The sequence below is a fragment of the Myotis brandtii genome, unplaced genomic scaffold (assembly GCF_000412655.1).
Source record: "Myotis brandtii unplaced genomic scaffold, ASM41265v1 scaffold46, whole genome shotgun sequence".
Classification (NCBI taxonomy): Eukaryota; Metazoa; Chordata; class Mammalia; order Chiroptera; family Vespertilionidae; genus Myotis; species Myotis brandtii.
This window is the reverse complement of record NW_005367587.1, coordinates 7,277,862-7,299,903: the sequence shown is the minus strand read 5'-3', so window position 1 is coordinate 7,299,903 and position 22,042 is coordinate 7,277,862. Positions and strand designations below refer to the sequence as shown.

Here is a 22,042-nt window from a genome sequence, read left to right as displayed (position 1 = left end):
TAATGGAACATAAGTTATTCAAGGAGGAAGGATAGTCTTTTCACAAATAGTGCTGCAGCAATTAGACATCCATAGGCAAAAACAAAAAACAAAAAAACAAACCTTGACTTAAAAATTAATTTAAAAAGGACCAAAGACCTATATTCCATATATATGTAAGCTGAAACTACACAACTCATAGTAGCAAATATAGGCGTAAGCCATCATGAGCTTGGATTTGGCAAAGGATCCTTAGACCTGACACCAAAAGCATGAGCAACAAAAAAGAAAATATATAATTTGGATTTCATTAAAATTAAAAATATTTGTTTTTCAAAGGATACTATTAAGAAGTGAAAGACAATCACAAAATATGAGAAAATATTTGTAAATTACAAATCTGATAAGGGACTTGTATCTAAAATATGCAAAGAACTCTCAACTCAATAATAAAAAGACAAATAGCCCAATAAAATATGGGCAAAGGCTCTTAAGAGACATTTCTCAAAGGAAGATATGCAAATATATAATAAGCTCATGCCAAGATACTTGACATCATATCTTATTAGGGAAATGCAAATTAAAACCACAATTAAATAACACTCCACACCCACTAGGATGACTAGACTAAAAAAAAGTCAGGTAATGTAATAGAAGGTGACGAGAGTAGCCAGAGAACATATATACATAGCCCAAACAACAGTGTGGTGGGAGGTGGGCAAAGGGTGGGGGGGAAATGGGAAATCTTTAATAGTGTCAAGAACAATAAAAGTCAGGTAATAACAAATGTTGATAAGGATGTGAGGAAATCCAAACCCTTATACACTGCTGGTGGGAATGTAAAATGGTGCAGCTTCTTTGGAAAACAGTCTATAAATCCCTTGAACAATTGAACATAGAGTTACCATAGGAACTAAGAAAGCTGGAAACTTATGTGTACACAAAAACCTGTACATAAATATATATATAGCAGCCTTGTTCATAATAGTCAAAAGGTGAAGGCAACTCAAATATGCACCAACTGATCAGTATATAATAAAAATGTAGAATATTCATAAAATGGAATATTATTTGTCCTTGAAATAGAATAAAATATTGGCACATGCTACAATATGGGTTTTGAAAACATGCTGCTAAATGAAAGAAGCCAGTTACAAAAGACCACATATTGTATGATTCCATATATATGAAATGTCTAAAATGGGCAAATCTATAGAGGCAGAAAGTAAATTAGTGGCTACTTAGGCTGTGGGCATGGAGGAGGATGGGAGATGAGAGCTAAAGGGTATGAAGTTTCTTTTCGAGGTGATGAAAATGTCCTAAAATTGGCTGTGATGATTGTTGTACATATTTTGAATATACCCAAAATCATTGAATTGTATACTTTTATTGGCAAATTGTATGGTATGCAAATTATACCTCAATAAAGGTGTTAAAAAAAGAGAAAATGGCAATTAAATGAAACACATGGCTTTGAACTAGATCTTCTATAATAATAAAAGCATAATATGCTAATTAGACCAGACGGCCGAACAGCAGAACTACCGTCCAGACAACCGTTCAGATGACCTTCTGGACGACGCCGGGGCTGAGAGGGCCAAGCCCCTTGCATGAATTTCATGCATCAGGCCTCTAGTTTTGCAATAAAAGGCACTTTGGGGATGACTAGGGAAATTTGAATGTTATCTGGTGATAAGATGCAAGTAAATGGATCAGTGTTAATTTCCTGATTTTGGTGGTTGTATATCAGTTATTCAGGAGACTACACTAGTTTGTAGGAAATGCAAAATAAAGTAGTTTTGGTGATGGGGCATCATTATAGGTAACTTACTCTCAAATGTCCAGGAAAAAAGTGTTTTTGTAACTTGTCTAAGTTTGAGATTACTTCAAAATATAAATGTTTTGTAAAATACCTGATTTAAATTTGAAATGTGAGAGTGGAGATGGTTTGTCAGATCCTCAGCAACCAGAGGGCAGTGATGGCTCATGGTGGGGGTAGTATTATCCTTTAGCCAGTTGCGTAGGCCTGAGACTAATTTTTACAAGATTTCCAATTGACATCAATTTGTATGGAATTTCTGCTCTAACGCAATAACATTGATTTTGAGAAAGAAAAGGTAATGACTATTTAATGCAATAGACAGATAGTTGAAAGGATTAATTTATTTAAAAAGGAAGGTTTCTTTATTGATAGTTGCATTTATTAGCAATTCCATCATTAATGGAAGGAATCCAGTTGCTTTTTGAACGTTCCACTAAAAGCCTTTCAGCTCATCGTCCTTGCTTTTGTCTGTCTGGTAACCAGTGAGTTTCAAAGACTGCTGTTGTTGAGGAAGAGGTTTGAATATTTTTATGTGAATATAACTATCATGACCTACACGCACCTGAAAGATAAAAAAGGGGGGAAAAGAGGTTTATTTGCATGGATCTATGACAAGGGAGAATCTATAGACCTCTGAAGACCTTGCTGCAATGGCTTTTCTGGAACAGCATTCTTAGACACGCCTTCTTAGACCCCTGGTGCTCATAAGCCTGTCACCTCATTCTATGAGAGAACGGGCAGGTTAAAGGCATGGCAAGAGGCACAGGCCCTAAGGAGTGTTTTATTTTATATTTGACTATAATCTGGGCACAGATAAGTTGCATTTCATTTTCAAAGATGCACAGAGCAAAAAAACAAGTGACAGCCTTTTTGGTGATTCTGACTCCCAAACTGGGACACTTTATTTGCCACATGATTTAAGAAGGGAGAAGAAACGCAGAATTTTCCTAGGCATATACTATTAGAGGCAATAGTTAAACATCAGACTCCCTGGGTTATGCTTTTTTAATTGATTTCAGAGAGGAAGGGAGAAGAAGAGAGAAATAGAAACATCAATGGTAAGAGAGAATCATTGATCGGCTGCCTCCTGCACGCCCCCTACTGAAAATCAAGTGTGCAACCCAGGCATGTGCCCTTGACTGGAATTGAACCTGGGACCCTTCAGTCTGCAGGTTGATGCACTATCCACTGAGCCAAACTGGCTAGGGCTGGGTTCTGCTTTTATAGTTATTGTTAGTTACTTCACTTTCCCAGGGTTCAATTGTCTCATCAGTAACACAAGAAAAATAATCATACTTATCCAATATATTTGTTGAGAGGATTAGATGAGATAATACAAGCCCAGCTCTTAGAACAGTGCCTGGTACATTCTACATGCTCAGTAAATTTTTGGTTCATTTATTCCACACAAAACCCTGCAAAGGTAGGTTATTATCTGCTTTGTGCAGATAAGGGAATGAAGGCTCAGAGAAGATGAGCAGCTGCAATCACACAGGTTTTGATTAGTAGGACAAGTTAAGCAAGAGTTCAAACCCAGGACCAACGCTCACAATAATTCCTTCTTACCACCCACCTTTCTTTCTTTTTTTTTTTTTTTTTTTTTTTTACAGAAAATGAATTTAATAAAGTATAACAATTATTGTAACATTTAGAAAATGTGATTAAATTAAAACTCTACTTCAAACATCTTACTGAATGATACAGTTTTACAATCCCCATTAAACGGGCATTCACACAAGAATATCAGATATCACTGGCCCTATTGAACTTGGTAGCTGAGTCTCTGCAAAATAATAATAAATATGGGGGGATAAGGACACATATGTAATACCTTAATCAATAAAGAAATTAAAAAATATAAAATAAAATAAAAATAATAATAAGTATAAACCACCTGCCTCTGGATGGGTACTTGAGGAAGAACAGAGAAGGTCACATCATCAGCAAGACCTTAAATCTAGAGAGTGGCTCAGAGCAAAGGGATTAACAGCTAGACTGACAGGAAGTCTGAGGGAATTGGGGTCAGTGGCTATAATCCAATAGGAGAAATTTGATAGCAGAAGGAAGGAGTTGGGAGGGAAAAGAGGGTAGGGAAAGAAAAGGGAAGGGAAGAGAAAAGACTGTGGTTAAGACTGGGCAGGTGATCTTTTTTCTTTTTCTTGTTTATTTTTGGGGGGGGGGCGGTGGGGAGCAGGTGATCTTAAGGGAGGAAAATTTCAAGATAGTTTTCTGATGAGTTTTTAAAGAAATACATGAGCTAATTAATATGTGAAAGTTATGCACTTAGAATTAATTAAAAAGTATTAATGATCCCAATTTGGAGGAAATGTTTCTTATTGAATAAAATCATCTTTTCATTGGAAAGCATTCTTTTCCAGCTATGAAGAAAGCAGGCTCTCATTCATATGCTCAACCCCTGGGCCTGGCATATTTCAGGAGCTCAAATTTGGTAGAACTGGGCTAATCCAGTTACATGACCCAGTTCTGTGATTTTCTCATGCTGAGCTGGTTAACACCACTTATGCTATTTCCATTGCTAAAAATATTTTTTAAAATTTTATATTTTAAGTAGTTGTTTGTTAAAGAGAAATAAGCCAGACTGTGCCCTGGTCAAATAATTTAGTAAAGGTTAAGTAAATACATTTGAATGTCTGTTATTATTTTTCTATTTTTAAATATATTTTTATTAATTTCAGAGAGGAAGGGAAAGGGAGAGAGAGATAGAAACATCAATGATGAGAGAGAATCATTGATTGGCTGCCTCCTGCACACCCCACACTGGGGATAGAGCCCACAACCCGGGCATGTGCCCTTGACCAGAATCTAACCCGGGACCCTTCAGTCAGCAGGCTGATGCTCTATCCACTGAGCCAAACCAGCTAGGGCTGTCATTATTTATTAAATCAGAATTACCATCTCCTCAATACAAAAAGACAAAAATGGCTCACAAATATCTATGGTTGACTTGTTGGACTGGTTCCCTCTCAGTAACTACACAAGTTTTTTCTTCAGTTAGAACCAGATCAATAAATCATTTACTTTATGATATAGATGTAATTAATAAAAAAATTATTTTAATGGCCCAGCTGGCATGCCTCAGTGGTTGAGTGAACAGGAGGTCACGGTTCGATTCCTGGTCAGAGCACATGTCCAGGTTGCGGGCTTGCTTCCCAGTGTGGGGTGTGCAGGAGGCAGCGATCAATGTTTCTCTCTCATTATTGATGTTTCTATCTCCCTCTCCCTCTTCCTTCCTCTCTGAAATATATATTATATATATTAATGTTTCACTGTTTTAAACTAAACCGTCAGTGCCACAAGTTTAATCTATTCATTTAAGTTGCAAAAATTATTTAAATTAGTCTATTTATTTGAGTTGTGAAGATTATTTAAATTATAATAATCAAAATGCAAACAGGGTAAAATTACTTTAAATTATTTCCCCAGCCAATGATTCAAGGCATTCTTTAGTCCCACTTAATTGAGGACACGCAGAATCACAGTGCTTTGAGGTGGAGCAAGCTTTAGCGGAGCATCTGGCCCCACCAGGCCTCCAGTCTCCCTCTTCACATATGAAGCAGCCATCGCCATAAGCTAAACAGGACCTGAACTTTTATGAGATCTTTTTCTACACGACTTCTGGAAATTAAGTTAAGAATCAATATAAGAAGGCTTTCTAAATTAACAACAACAACAACAACAAAAAGGTATAAATATACCATCATCTTTTAAATTTGAGAGTTTACTACTTAGGAAGTATCCTAGGTGGGCATCTTGATTTAGGACAAGGAGAAGGAACAGGTTATACATTAGAGGTGACAGGGAACTTCACATAAAGTGAGAAATACAATATCTTTTAGTGCCAAAGTGGATGTTAAACTCTAACCTTGATGTAGTAATTTATTCCAGCAACCACTTGGGTTTTGTATTCTATGGCTTCAAATTCTTCATAAGTCTCATTTGTTTGTGCTTCAAGCTGTGGCTTAACCTTAAGAAAGGAAAAGAAGAAACACATTATCAAAACTATGTTGGGTTCCATTTATGTGATTTACACATCTAGGACCTCAAGTTCCTAAATGATGACAATGAGATCTATGAGCTATTTTCATATTTGCAAGAAAGGAAAACACCTATCTACACTAATAAAAGAGAAACATGCAAATTAACCATCACTCCATCACTCCACCACACACAAGCCACACACACAAGCCAATCAGGAGCAAGTATGCAAATTAACCCAACTAAGAGGGTGGTTAATTTGCATATGTAGGTGACCAGCGGCCTGGGTCCCGGGAACATCATTGGGCACCCAGGTCACTCCAAGGTAGACCCCGTGTGGGCCCTGAGCAGCCTAGGAAGGGCCTGAGCCAGGGGGCTCCTGGGCAGGGCCGAGCCTGTGATCAGAGCTGAGGGGGCCCATGCCCAGGCCTAAAGCCTTGGTCAAAGGCTTTAGGCCTGGGCAGGGGCGGAGCCGGCTCCAAGGGGAGCAGGGAGCGGGCCTAAGCCGTCAGTAGGACATCCCCTGAGGGCTACCAGTATGTGAGAATTTCGTGTACCGGGCACCTAGTCTTTAATAAGATTATATGGGCTAACAAAAAGGTCAAATTTTGTTGCTTTAGGCTGCATGTACATCAACTCAATGTGGAGATATGATGGTAAGGCAATACAGTGGGGCCTTGACTTACGAGTGTCCCGACTAATGATTTTTTTGAGATACGAGCCGTCTCTCGGCCGATTTTTTGCTTTGAGTTGCGAGCTAAAATTCGGGTTATGAGCCAGCTTCAGATACCCCACCGCTAGTTGGCACAGCGAACGTCACACTGATTTGACATATGAGTAATTTGAGTTACGAGCTCCGTCACGGAACGAATTAAACTCGTAAGTCAAGGCCCTACTGTACAGTAATGTTTTGATGGGCAAAGCTGTAATAGTTATATAAGCCTTTGATTAATAAAAAAGGGAGAGCAGTAATTACGAACTTCATTAAAAAAAATCCTGACTCAAAATTGCAAACATAGCATCTCAAGATCCTTAATTTAATCACACCTGCAAGTCCCTTTGCCATGTAAGGTAACAGTTTATAAGATTCAGAAATGTGGATGGCCACCATTCTGCCTACCATAGAGGAATATAAGCTTAGATGCCAGAATTCTTGAACCAAGCCTGAGAAGGGAGCAAGAAAGTCTCAAATCCTATACCGAATCCTTTTACCGAATTCAAGTTTCCAGTGTAGGTCCTTCATTCCTGCTCTCAGCTGGGCCTCATCTACTAGCATCCACCATGGTCTCTCTGACTCAGTGTCTGCTAACAGTAGAGTTCTGGCAGAGGCTGGGGTGGAGGACAGGAAGTAGCTTGCCTTGTAGGATGGAGGACAGTGAGAGAGGAATCTAACTGCCCCTCATACAGATCTCTCAGCAATCCTCTTGGCTTTAGCCCCACACCGCACTCTCCTCTTAGTCATTGTCTGGTGCTTGAGGTGGTTGAGAGCTCTGCATATGAATCTGCTTGCTTCTGGCTCAGACGGTCCCCTCTGTGGCTTAGGCTCTGTGTAGATGGCTCAGTTATTTTTCAATGTTCATCTGTTTTCAACTTCCAAAGTTTTGTCGGTGTCTCTAAGGCAGTCTTTACCTATCTCCTGTTGTCTTTATATTTTTATGTTGTGCCCCTTTCATCTCAATCCTTTTCTATTATTTACTGGAAAATAAATGTGTTGTTTGCTATGCCTTGTTTATTGGGACACTGCCTCCCTGACCTTCCCTGAAGCATTTAATGTGCATACACAGTTCTGGTCAGGCCTCCAGTGCATCTAGGGTTCTCTCGAGGCCACCCAGGCCTTCCCATCAGTCGCTAAATGTTTTGAATATTTTTCTTTTGGTGGCTCAGTTTGGGTATCAGAACCGTTTTCAAAGATGAAGACATTTGCAAACGAGGCATTCTCAGACCACTTTGGAGGGGCAAACAGTTCATGGACTATCTACCACTTGTTTCTCCCGTAATCCTGAGATGGATAAAATAAGCTTCAAATGGAAAAAGGAAGAAGACAAAGAGTGAGAAAAAACCAGAAACGGGAAGAAGTGGGTGCAGGAGAGAGAGAGGAGAACGATGGGCAAGAGTGGAGAGAGAAGTTGAGTAAGGAAAGGGGTTACTGTCTGCTGCCCCTGTCCTAACCCTTTTCAGCCAACACTGTGTACCACTCACATTAGAAAGAGTTGGAAAGGGTTAATCTCTACACAAAACCCAAAATTATCTATTTAAACCTCTTTTACAAAGAACGGAGGTTGTGAGAAGATGATTGCTTAAAGCTGATAAGTTACTAATTATAGTTACTTAAAGTTTTAAATTCCTTGCCTGACAACTTAAGTATCTGATTTATCTGTTGCAGCTATCTGTCCTCCTTCTGGTGTCTGGTCTTTTGGTCTTGTTTTTATCACATATCAGAAGTTTTTATTTCTATCTGTCCTATCTAAGTCTGTGACCTTTCCATTGTATCAGTGCAGTCTGTAAGTCCAGAGTTTTCCACGAGAGAGCTGATTTCGATGGTCCTGGTTTGCTTCTGTTAGAGCACTGGCTCCTATCCGAGTGTGTGCCCTGATTCCAGGTTCGCTGTACACTCGTCCCTCGGAATCCTAGGAGCATTGGTTCCAGGACCTCCTGCAGGTGCCCAAATCTGCAGATGCTCAAGTCCCTTATATAAAACAGCATAGTACAGTATTTGCACATAGCCCGGGTTTGCATGTAGGTTACCATGTGCTTCAGTCCTGTGCTTTTGGCATAGAGCTTGGCACGTGGCAAATCCGTTTTGCTTTTTGGAACTTCCTGGGATTATTTTTCCAAAATGTTTTTGATCCGCGGTTGGTTGAATTCACAGATGTGAAGCCCGTGGATACGGAGGACCTACTTACTTATTGCCTGTAAAAACTCTCCCCCTTTCCAGTAAAACAGATTTGTATTGTTCTAGTGTTGGATGCTATGAACCTGAGGTGACGAGATTGAAGCTGAGGAACAGGAAAAGGGGGAGAGTGGGAAGAAGCGGCTCAGTGAAACCTGTTTCAGAAAGCAGCTTGGTGCTGAGAGGCCCCCAGAATGAGTGCTAAGAGGTGAAAGCCAGCTGGGAGTGATGGGGGGGGGGGCTATAATCTGATAGATAGGGCACCTGAATTAATCTGAAAAATAATCATATTAATTTTAAATCCTAGAATACATATACTTATGTGAACAGAGGGTTAAGTTTCTTATATGGGAACAGCGGGTTAAGTTTTTCTAAGTTTCATTTCTTAGGCCAGTGCACCTGCATATTCCCTTTGATCCCGGGCAAAGTGATAGAGGAGGTGACTCAGCTGCGGACAATGTCCAATGTACCCAGCAAGCAAGCAGAACCATTAAGCATGGTCAGGCCGTCCCCATCAGGAGTCAAGCCATTATCTCATCGTCTGACGACCAAGAACAATAGCTGAATTCTGCATGTAGCAGCATCCGTTCCCAGCCTCACCCTAGCTCCTTCCCCTTTATAATCCTGTCCCCTGCACCTTGCTGTAAGACAGGTTTTGGATGCTTGTAAGCTTCCTGTCTTCTTGGTTGGCTGGCCTCCTCAATAAAAGCCTTATATGATTCAACCCTGCCTTCATTATTGGACACAGCTACAGGTAGCCCCAGCCCACATGGGGGTTTCCCGGTAACAGAAGTGGTGGTCAGGAGCCTGGTGGAAAACTGACAGACCTTGAGCTGAAAACAGTTGGTGTTCACCCTTCTCAGCCTGCCAAGCCTGGTGGTGGCTGAGGCGCTGGAAGAAACAGTGTAGGTGTACTGCTTGGGCCCCAGCTAGGGGAAGGATGCTGCCAGGGAGGAGCACCTGGTAAAACACATCTACCCCAGGGCTGTTCAGCATTTCTTATTGCTGCAGAGCATGAACCTTGGCACCTTGTTAGTTCTCTGGCATCTGAGGATTCCAGCCACGCTGCACCCAACACCCAGGAGTTTATCTTATCTATAACCAGTCTGCAGAATCATTTGAATTATGCATAGTTTAGGAAAGAATAGATCGAACGGTAATGGTGGCAGCATGGATAGGCCATATTTGGGGAAGTTTTAGAGAGTAAGGAAGGGGTGTTTGGGTAGCAGCGTGAAAGTACAGTAGGGCTGGTGAGGGGTGACTCATGGGCATTTGTTGTCTATGTTTTGAGGGAAGGGGGAATTTTGGGGCAAGGCACCTGGTGTACAAGAAGTGATGGCATCTGACATAAGAGAGGAGGGCTTAAGAAAGGAGGACAAAGTCTGAGATTGGAGGGAGGAATGAGATCAGCAGCAGATAAGTAAACTGGGGTGTTCTTACACAGGATGACTGCGATCTTCTAAGAGAGGAACCAAGACACTGGCTGGAGGGGCCAAGGTGATGGGAGGGGTTGAGGAACTGAGGAGACATAAGGTCCAGCTCCATCTCTGTGGGGTTTCTAGAAAAGGACCAACAGGATATGACAAAGAGGATGTTCTGGCAGCCCCAAGATTCTGTAGTGGTTGTTTGTTGGCATGGATTCATAGATTTATAATGGGTGAGGTTTTTGTGGTTTTGCATCTTCCTTGAGCAAAGTTTCCTGGACCCAAAGTAGAAGCTGAGGAGGAAGTGGTGGCATTGGGCATGGTCTCTAATTGAGGATTGGAATGCCACTGGCTCACCGGGTCATGGAAATCAGGGTGGAGGAGAGGATGGAACCACCCACATAGGTCCAGCCTGGGTGAGTGATCTGGTGGGCCTATGTGTGTTCGGAAGTAGGTGGTTGAACGGCATGTTCTCTGGGTGTGGGGCAGTGGGAGAGGTGATTGACGAGGAGGCTATAGTCAGAGTAGAACACACATTTGTGTGTGAGTGAGTGCCATGACATGCTAAGCCCTGGGGTGTGTCCATATGGTATGCAGATGGGGTGTTTGTGTGGAGTCCTGGCAAATGAAAATCACGATCAGTGTATATTTCAGGAATGGTATTCAGTAATCAGGTTTGACTTAGGTATGTGTGTGTGCGTTGGTGTGGGTGTTTTATGTGTATGTACCCATGCTTGTGTAACAATAGCTCTTATTTCTAAAAATAATTATTGAAATAACATTTTTCCCTGCCCATAAACAGTTTCAGATTTTTTACCCAATGGTTTTAATAAGATAAGATAATGGTGCAGAAGCTGTTGCTAGTAGGGTCATTCACTTGGTCCTTAATTACATATACAGGGTGAGGCAATAGTAGGTGTACAGTTGTTTGTGTGAAAAACATAATAGTACATAAATCATAATACAAGAATAAACTCTTTCGCCTACTCACAGCTCTAAACCTACTTTTGCCCCACCCTGTATTATGGCTTTTCATAGGTGAGGTATATGTATACTCTTTATTTCCTTGTGTGTATCTCTTATCTCCAATCTATTTTATAAGTTTCCCTGAGGGCGGGACTATTTTTATATCTTCTAAAATCCTTTTCTCCCTATAGCAATTCACACAGTACTGTGTACATAATCAATGTTTTCTGAATGAAGAGACTAGGTTTGTTATTTTGTGACAATTTGTCTCCCAAAATAGGAAAGAGGATAGAAGAAGGGTGTAGCCAAGATGCTCAAATGATATAGAGCAGGGGTCCTCAAACTTTTTAAACAGGGCGCCAGTTCACTGTCCCTCAGACTGTTGGAGGGCTGGACTATAGTTTAAAAAAAAACTATGAACAAATTCCTATGCACACTGCACATATCTTATTTTGAAGTAAAAAAAAACACATCGGGAACAAATACAATATTTGTATTTGCATGTGGCCTGCGGGCCGTAGTTTGAGGACCCCTGATATAGAGAATCTTGGAAGAGGAGGTTCCTTTCAGGTGTACTCTGGTCCCAAGCACCCTTAAAACTCTTTGGTAATGATTCTGCACTTACCATCCAGCCTCTGCTATCTTCAGAATGAAGAAACTCTTTTCTTCTCCCTTCAGAAATGCTCATCTTCTGAACCCAAACCTCTTTGTTTGATCTTTTTCTGACCTCATCTAACATCCCTCTTTCATTTTGATATCAAATTCCTTGAATAGGCAGTTATCATTTATTTTTTATTTTTATTTAAATTTTGTTTTTTGTTAATCCTCACCTGAAGATATTTTTTCATTGACTTTTAGGGAGAGTGTAAGAGAGAGGGAAAGACAGAGAGAAACATCGATGTGAGAGAAACACAGATTGGTTGCCTCCTGAATGAGCCCTGACCAGGGCCTGGGCAAAAAAGGAGACTGTGACCAAAGTACGTGGTCTTGACTGGATTCAAACCTGGGACCCTTTGGTCCGAAGGCTGACGCTCTATCCACTGAGCCAAACTAGCTAGGGCTCATTTATTTTTTGATGCTTTCCCCTCTCTATGAGATGACCTTCCCCCTTCCTACCCCTCCCTCACCAATGGGGTTCTTCTTTCAGTTGGCATTCCACTAAGAAGCTCTCTGGTAAGAACAGGAAAACTGATAAACAGCTCCCCCAAGAACACCTGCATTTTAACGAGTGATTTTTCAAAATAGAAATACATTAAAAAAATCAAAGGAACAAATCAATAAGGTAAATGACTGGGACTCCCTCAAATCATACTAGGTATGTGATTTGCCAGGCTCTGCCAGGGGACCTAACTAAATTCTATAATCTTGAAGGTGTTAATTGTATTTACTCACTTAAAAGTGGTTATAGTAATATCTGCCTCTTGGGATTGTTTGTGGGGGAACAAATGATATAATTGGTGTGAAAGAGCTTCCTAAACTATAAAGTGCTTCGGAATGGACTGTTCCTCTATCTTCCAACACATAATCAGAAATTGTTCCCTAAGGCTCTCTCCTGTGAGAGAGGGAAGATAAAGGATAATAGGCAGTTTAACACCTGAGAAGCTGAACTACCACACAGTAATTATGCACCTGAAAGTAAGGAGGTTTGACAAGCAATCTCTAATGTTGTTCCTGGTCCAAATCCTATGATTATAAAAAAGTACTTAACTGGAGATTGTTTTATATGTTCCAGATATCTTGATTTCCCTAAATCGACTGGAAACTCCTTGAGGGCAGGAGCCATGTCTTACAGTCCTTCTGTACCTTCTATAATCTAAAATACAGCACTGACACAGGAGAGATATTAAAGAAAAGAGTCATTGATATCCATATCTCATATTGATTTAAATCTGAGGCCTGCTGCTTGCACAGAGAAGCAAATTTGCCACATGCTATCTCCCCAGGGCATCTCCCTCACCCCGTGTACTTCTCCGTGTTTCTGCCACTATAGGATAGAAAAGGCAGTCAAATATCTGGAGATAGGCTAGCTTCTTCACAAGGTGGTTATTAACATTTTTGAATCTCAGTTTTCTCTTCTGAAAAATGGGCACGATGCCTTTCCTCCCTGCCCCAGAGGTTTTAAAGATCAAATGAGAAGTTGAATGGAGGAGAAAGCTTTTAAAACGCAAAGTACTACCCTGGCTGGTTTGGCTCAGTGGATAAAGCGTTGGCCTGGGGACTGAAGGGTCCTGGGTTCAATTCTGGTCTAGGGCACATGCCCGGGTTGCGGGCTCGGTCCCCAGTGGGGGGTGTGCAGGAGGCAGCCCACCAGTGATTCTGTCTCATCATTGATGTCTCTCTCTCTCTCTTTGAAATCAATAAAAATATATTAAAAAACAACAACAAAACAAAACAAAACAAAACTGCAAAGTACCTTTCTGGGGTGATGTAGCTACTGTAAATACCTCTCTCTCATTCTACTCTCTGACAAGATTGGAGCCTGAGATGTGCAATAAGAAACACACTTTCAAATTAAATTTATCATTTAAGACCTGGCTCACAGATGGGTGTTATTTTTTTTTCTTAAAAAAAAATATGGAACGCTTCATGACTTTGCGTGTCATCCTTGTGTAGGGGCCATGCTAATCATCTCTGTATCGTTCCAATTTTAGTATATGTGCTGCTGAAGTGAGCACCAGATGGGTGTTATTAACCATAAAGCCTTCTGATAGCTTCTTCTTTAAAAAAAAAAATGCTGCTAACCAAGACAGGCTTTTAAAAATCATTAAAATTGCCCAGTGGTTGGGCATAGACCTATGAACCAGGAGGTCATGGTTTGATTCCCTGTTAGGGCACATGCCCAGGCTGTGGGCTCAATCCCCAGTGTGGGGCGTGCAGGAGGCAGCCAATCAATGATTCTCTGTCAGCATTAATGTTTCTATCTCTCTCTCCCTCTCCTTTCCTCTCTAAAATCAAGAAAAATATATTTAAAAAATTAAAAATAAATAAAATTTTAAAAATCATTAAAATTTTCTGCATCCTCTATATTTTAAATCTCTGTTATCCCCCAACCCCTTACAGTTCTGATCCTTGAAGAGTCTCATAGGGATTTTCCAGGGTCAGGGCTGATTTCAGGCAAAAATTTGAAGTAAGAAATTGTGACGCCTCACCTATGCTATTTATTTCTTGTTTTCAAGTAATTTTTATGCAAGTTATCTCATTTAGTCCTTCCAGCTCTGAGATCGGCAGGGCAAGAGATGTTATCTTCATCTCACAAATGAAATTGAGAAGCTTTTGGCAGCACTTTGAGTTTAGAAAGCCCATCTCTCATAGTTCTCTTAGGATACTGTGGATCTCTGGTCCTGCAGGCCAGTGAAGTCCTGGGCAGCAGCATGGGCCTCACCTGGGAGCTGGTTGTAAATGCAGACTATCAGGCTCATCCCAGAATTACTTGAGCCAGAATCTGCATTTTAACAAGCCCCCAAGGTGATTCATGTGCTCATTCAAGTTTGAGAATACTGACCCTATACAGGGATTCAAGTGAAAGTATCAATGACTTAATATTATCATCTCCAAGAAAAAGAAAGCTCCAAGGCATGTATTTTTCAAAAGGACTCTTCGAAGAGAAATATTGAGCTCCAAAGAATGAATGGTAGAATTCCAGGCATCTGATCTCTTAGAGAGCTTTTCAGGGCTCTAACATAGGGGACCCCATCTCTTCCACTTACACAAGAAGCTGATCTTGTTGGCCCAACAGTGTCATAGAATGAAGCATCAAAGAGGCAAAGAAAGAAAGAATGATACAAGAAAATAGAAAATGATACAATCCTAAAATAGTAATTTATATATTTTTCTTTTCATAAAATATGCAATATAATCACTTTTATTATATGGGGGATAGCTAATCAAACACTTAGAAAAAAACATATCAACTTGCTAAAAAGCATTTAGAGTTCTGTTTTCACCATGATCAATTTCAGAATCACCATAGACTATTCCACTTCTCTTTTCTACTAGTTTTCCAACTTCTAAATACTAAAAGACTAAGACATTGTCTACTTGGCCAAGTTTGTAGGAAATTTGTAAGTGGATTGCCTTTACAATGTTGTTCTCCATTCAACCATTTAAAAATATTTCTCTGCAGTGAGTTTGAAGTCTAGTTTATCAAATTGTTAATAACCTCAGACTTTAATTACACATTGACTCCACTTGGTGAGATTAAAAAAGTTTCATCAGTTAGAAATCCTAGAATCATACATTGTAAAGGCTTTAGAGATCATCCAATAAAAAATTCTTCTTTTACAAATGGGGAAACCGAGTCCCAGAGAAGGGACATGGCTTGCTCCAGATCATTCTCACAATTGGGGTTATCAGAGGTTTCATCTAAAAAGACTTTCAGTTGTAAAAAAGCCTGAACAAAACTACACATTTCCCAGTGTTCTGATTTTCACGTTCACCCACATCACCCAGGGCCAACCTAGGAACTAAGATTTTGGATCAAACCTTTCCATGGGTTGCATCACTCACCTCATTAGCAATCTCCTGAACTTCTGGAGTGGCAGGTTTGGCTTTAGTTAAACCTCCAGGCATCATTTTGGCTAATTGCTTCTTTGCTGGGCAGGATACTGGAACTGAAGTGGTCAGGTAAGCGTGGAGACTCCTGTTTTTAAAGAAGGTGTTGTTCACAAGCTCCGCCTACAGAATGTTTTATTTTTCTTAAAGAGCAAAGGGCACAGGAAAATGTGGATGCCTTGAGACAAGTCTTCCTGCTTCCTCAACAGAGTAGCTAACAGGAATTCAGAGGAACGAGGGACTGAGGGTGAATAGTGGGTGTGCACCAGGAGTCATGCCTTGGCAGGAGTCACACTCCCTGCATTCTCTCACGATGGTTCCATCCTGCTGCATCTGAGCAGTGGAATCTGAAGCCACAGCCAGAGTTTCCCGAAAACCTTTTACACAAATTTTGTTTTTTAAAGGATTACTTATTAATAATGTCAAGACCGAATGTTTAGAATTTACTCGCCTTTATAAAGAAAGTAAAAAAATTCTTTATAAAGAAAGTAAAAAGCCATGGCTGGATAATTGTATTTTACATTTATTTACATTTCTAGAGCTGTTTAAAATATAGAAAAACACAAAGAATAAAGCAACAAACACTTATATGCCTGTTAGCCAGAATTCAAACTTTTAACATTTTGTCATTTTACTTTCTATCTTTTCTGGTAGTTGTTTTTAAGAAATAAATTATTACAACACCACCCTGCCTCCCCCCCACTACAGTTTGAGTTTGGTATCCTTCTAGCCTATTTTTATATTTTGACTTAGTATGTTAAAAAAAAATCTAGCTAAATCTTATGCTAGACATCCTATATAATAAAAGCCCTAATATGCAAATTGACTGAATGGTGAAAGGACCAGTTGCTATGATGCACACTGACCACCAGGGGGCAGATGCTCAACACAGGAGCTGCCCCCTGGTGGTCAGTGCACTCCCACAGGGGGAGCGCTGCTTAGCCAGAAACCGGGCTCACGGCTGGCAAGTGCAGCGGCGGTGGCAGGAGCCTCTCCTGCCTCTGTGGCAGCGCTAAGGATGTCCAACTGATGGCTTGGGCCTAAGCTGGCAGTCAGACATCTCCCAAGGGCTCACGGGCTCCGAGAGGATGCAGGCTGGGCTGAGGGACCCCCCGGGTGCATAAATCTTGTGCACCAGGCCTCTAATACATTGTATAATATGCTTTTAAATACTTAACATGTTTTGTCACTCCATGTTTATACTCAGATCAATCTAATTAATTTCCTTTAACTTTATTTTATGATAGATCTATCATCTCTACTTGCTCTATCTTTTATATGCTATTCCATATTTTACATACTTATTCCCCTATTGATGAAGATTTTGATTGTTTCTAGTTTTTTTTAATATATTTTATTGATTTTTTACAGAGAGGAAGGGAGAGGGATAGAGAGTTAGAAACATCGATGAGAGAGAAACATCGACCAGCTGCCTCTTGCACACCCCCCACTGGGGATGTGCCCGCAACCAAGGTACATGCCCTTAACCGGAATCGAACCTGGGACCCCTGAGTCCGCAGGCTGACGCTCTATCCACTGAGCAAAACCGGTTAGGGCTGATTGTTTCTAGTTTTTTACTGTTATAAACAATATTGTATTTCCCCCTTTTGTCCATGTATGAGGGTGTCTGCAGGCAACTTATCTAAAAGTAAAATTTTTTTGTTTGTGAATATTTATTTGTATTATTTTATTCAATTTCTGGAATATGTAACATATACATATGATAAAAGTGTTCAAAAGGAATGAGAGAGTTTAACCACTCTATTTCTTTCCCACTCTACTCACCAGCTTCTCCTGGTCTTCAGAGATATTTTTATTATTTTAAATATATATTCCTATCTAATAATAGACAAACATGGTAATTAACCATACCTCCACTACGCTTCCCATTGGCTAATCAGGGCAATATGCAAATTAACTGCCAACCAAGATGGCGGCCGGCAGCCACACAGCTGAAGCGAACAGGAGGCTTGCTTGCTCCAGTGATGGAGGAAGCCAAGGTTCCCCGCCTGCCGCGGCCCGGCTCTGAGCTGCACTCTAAGCAACAATGTTGGAATTATAGAAGCTAAACAAACCCCAGATACCTGCTTTCAGCCAGCCGGCCTCAGAGCGGGAGCCAAAACTAAGTTTCAATTACAGAAGGTAAATAAATCCCAGAATAATAAAAAAAAAGAAATAAAGGAGAGACTGGGAGCTTCAGTTGCAGGCTTGGCCTGCCTGAAAACAGCCCTCAGCCCCTCATCCAGGCTGGCCAGGCCCTCGGTGGGGACACCCACCCTAAAGGGGGGGCAGGCAACCTGAAAACAGCCATCAGTCCCTCATCCAGGCTGGCCAGGCACTCGGTGGGGACACCCACCCTAAAGGGGGTGCAGGCAGCCTGAAAACAGCCATCAGCCCCTCATCCAGGCTGGCCAGGCACCCCAATTTGTGCACTCGGGGGGGGGGGGGATCCCACACTGGGGATCGAGCCTGCAACCCCGGCATATGCCCTGACTGGGAATTTAACTATGACTACCTGGTTCATAGATTGATGCTCAGCCACTGAGAGATGCTGGCTGGGCAGAGACATTCTTTACACATACAGATTTATACTAATAATAGCCTAGGGCCATCATGACCTAAATGACCAGATGGACGACTGGTCACCAGGAAGTGCATGGAGCACCTCTTGGTCCCTCCCCTGTGGCCCACAGGCTCCTATTACAGCAAGGTTGGCGGCAGGTGGGAAGGGGGATGGCAGGGGGGTGGGTAGCAGGAGGGGGGCGAAGCAGACACGGCAGCTGACTCTGGCCCAGGCTGGGTGGAAGCCTAACGAGACCTTGCCTCTGCCTCAGCGGCTGTGGAGAGAGAGGCCTGGAGAGAGAGGCAGGGCCTGATCCACAGCCTCCGTGGCTGCTGGCAAGGCCCGGAGAGAGAGAGAGGTGGGGCCTGATCCGCAGCTGCTGCGGAGGCTGAGGATCAGGCCCGGAGATAGGCCTGGAGAGAGAGATGGCTGTCAGCAGGGCCTTCTGGATTTCCCAGAAGAGCCAATGGCTGCTTAGGAGGTGGAGCTTTTGACGCTGACTGGCATAGAAAGCGACCAATCAGAACCAAATCTGGGTGAACTGCGAAGGCAGAACCTAAGGTGGGGGCTGAGGAGGGGTTTTAAGGGCAATAGCTGTTTAGTGTAAGGTGTAAGAGAGTGGTTCAATTTTTTTAATAACTGGTTTGGCAGAACAGTGCATATGGCTGGCTATCAGTCAGATATAGGGATTATGTATTTTTGTCTACAAAGAGCATCTCCTCCTGCTGAAAAAGGCTTTCCCCCCATTTAAGCAATCCTATCCTATATAATCTACCTATACTAATAAAGGGTAATATGCTAATTAGACCAGGTCAACTGGCCATCTTCCAGACGTTTGACTTTTTTCCGTACAAAGCCATGGTGGTGGGGGCCGAGGCAGAGGCAGTTAGGGGTGATCAGGCTGTCAGGGAAGAGCAGTTGGGGGGAGTCAGGTCAGCAGGGGAGCAGTTAGGGATGATGAGGCAGGCAGGCAGAGGTGGTTGGGGGCAATCAGGTAGGCAGAGGCAGTTAGGGGTGATCAGGTAGGCAGGCAGGTGAGGGTTAGGAGCCAGCAGTCCCAGATTGTGAGAGGGCTGTTCGATTGGAGAGGATGCAGGCTGGGCTAAGGGAACCCTCCCTCCCCCATGCACGAATTTCATGCACCAGGCCTCTAGTATGTAAATAATTAATGATACACCAACATATATACATGTGAGCATATACTTTTCTTTTATAAATGGTACCCTACTACATAAACTATTATATACTTTGCTTTACCCCTAACTGTATATTTTGGATATTCTACATTACTACATAGAAAGGTGTTTCATTCATTGTAATGTTTGGCAGGTGCTTGACAATTCTTGGAGATATGTAGGTATCTTGCTAGATAATCTAAGGGGTGCTGTGCAGATGGCTGTCCATGGAATGTCCCCATCCATGTATTGAGAACAGCAAATGTGGATGACTGGTGCTCACTCAAGTGGTCACAAGTTGTCTTAAGACTTTGGTTCAGCTCTGGTTACAGAAAATCCCTGACTTCTTCCTGTGAACTTCCCAAGTCAGGCCCTTTCATACATAGGCCTCCAACCTTTTTTCAAGGCCACGGCCCATTTCTCTGTTCACCACCTAGTCCAGGTGATCCTTACCTAATCTCCCCAGTGGTCACATGGCTAACTTCAATGAAGCTTATGCAGATGTGCTGAGAATGAAGGTGGGATTAAAGTAGCTAAAGTCAATAAGTCTGCATGCTGTGCCTGCCCCAGGACACCCTCTGGGTCAGTGGTTCTCAACCTTCCTAATGCCGAGACCCTTTAATACAGTTCCTCATGTTCTGGTGACCCCCAACCATAAAATTACTTTCGTTGCTACTTCATATCTGTAATTTTGCTACTGTTATGAATCGTAATGTAAATATCTGATATGCAGGATGTATTTAGGCGACCCCTGTAAAAGGGTCGTTCGACCCCCAAAGGGGTCGCGACCCACAGGTTGAGAACCGCTGCTCTGGGTGCTAACATACTAAGGATGAGGGTGTGAGGATAGTTTGGAGAGTTATAGAAACAATGATGTTGTCAAAGATCCTTCAAGAATAAACCTTTCAACACTCTGCAGGTTCTTCCACTTCAAAAGTGAGCGCAGCAGCCTCATCTCCTCCTCTTTCTCCACAGGACAAAGGAACTGCTGATCTCAACAGCCACAGTCGCTTTTGGGGACTCTCAGAACAATGCAGAAACCTTTGAATGGCCTCGGGGATCATTCAAATATTGGCTCAGTAGCCTGGTCCCTGAGTGGAGTTATGCTTTTGCACTTTGAGGGGACAGAGAAGGCAATTGTAGGAGTTTACCTACCCTGGATACTGATCAAGTGACCTGGCGACTTTGGAGTTGGCTGTCAATTTTTATGACTAACAATAAATGCCAGGGTGGAGTACTGTTATGCAATCAAAGTTACCGTGCCTCTCCCTGGGGTGAAGATTCTGTCCTTGTAGAAATATGCACTGGGGTCATAGGTGTCTCCTAGCGTGATTTTGTCATGCTCGTGCCCTGGGATAAATGGGTTCACACAGGAACATTGGGCCATGCTCTCAAAGGTATCTTGATCAATGTTAATGTATGAGTTTGACTTTGACCTGGCTTAATTGTGTGGCTGGTGTTAACGTAAAAAAAGAATTCAGACCTGTAAATAATTTTTGTGAATTTAATTGACCCAAACTGTCGACATATGCTGGGAAGCAGCATCTCAATGAATTGAGATAATGCTCCAGAGAATGGAGGGTTACATCTGTATTTATAAAGGGTGTCCCAAAATTCACGCAAAAAGTAATTTTGATAGAAAACACAGGTTTATAATTAAAAATTGTAAATTTTTTATTGATTCATAAAGTATACAGTATAGGGTTATGTATGGAATAGCATATTGGGTAAATGGCCTCCATGGCTTTGCTGGCACATACGCACTCTTTTGTTATTGCCTGAGCAGCCGCATTTTCGAAGAATGGTCTGATGACGCCTCCAACCCAAAATCCGCACCAAACAGTGACACGATGTAGATGCACTTGTTTCTCAACAATCACTCGTAGATTTTCTGAACCCCAAATGTGATAATTTTGTCGATTAACCAAGCCATCAAGATGAAAATGAGCCTCATCGAAATTCAGCCACATTTATGCAAAAACGGTCATGGAAAATTTTAACAAAAGATTGCATATGTGCCAGCAAAGCCATGGAGGCCATTTACCCAATATGCTATTCCATACATAACCCTATACTGTATACTTTATGAATCAATAAAAACTTTACAATTTTTAGTTATAAACCTGTGTTTTCTATCAAAATTACTTCTTGCGTGAATTTTGGGACACCCTTTACATAGCAATCAAAGGAAAGGGACATAGGTGGGTTACATGAAACCCATTGGTGATAGATTAAGGAGGTGGGATAAAGCAAAGCAGGGGAAACCTCTCAGATAGGGTAAAAAGGGAAATGATGGACACGTGCTTCTTTTACACAGATGGATACAGGATAGTTTAACATAATTAACAGTTGACAATTAACTTGATAAGAATAACAATGATGGAATGTCCTGGTGCCATTTGTTGTGCCCAGAGGGGTAGAGAAGGAAGTTACAAGTTACCCAGACACGTTACCCAGATATGTTATCTTAGAGGCAAAAAGGCAAATGGGCTCAGTAAAGATCTAAGTTGATCTTTGTCAGGGAAAATATCAGCCTAGGACATGACTACCCACTATAACCTGTTTGTAGTTAAATATTTAGTTCTCAGACCATCTTTTGTGGTTATTTTAGGTCTCTGAGTTTGCAAGACTGCCACGCAGGCCTCCCATGAGCTTGTCAGGTTAGCATGTGGCTCC

The 22,042-nt window shown here is 41.7% G+C and overlaps 1 protein-coding gene across 1 annotated transcript; it reads right to left on the bottom strand.

The window, feature by feature from the left end:
- Positions 1 to 2,122: 2,122 nt before the first annotated feature.
- Positions 2,123 to 15,835, bottom strand: CSTA (cystatin A (stefin A)). Its single transcript, XM_005875379.2, has 3 exons — positions 15,584 to 15,835; positions 5,685 to 5,786; positions 2,123 to 2,363 (listed from the first exon to the last, which is right to left on the bottom strand). The coding sequence occupies exons 1-3, from the start codon at positions 15,647 to 15,649 to the stop codon at positions 2,235 to 2,237; spliced, it is 297 nt and encodes a 98-aa protein (XP_005875441.1). The 5' UTR covers positions 15,650 to 15,835; the 3' UTR covers positions 2,123 to 2,234.
- Positions 15,836 to 22,042: the final 6,207 nt, after the last annotated feature.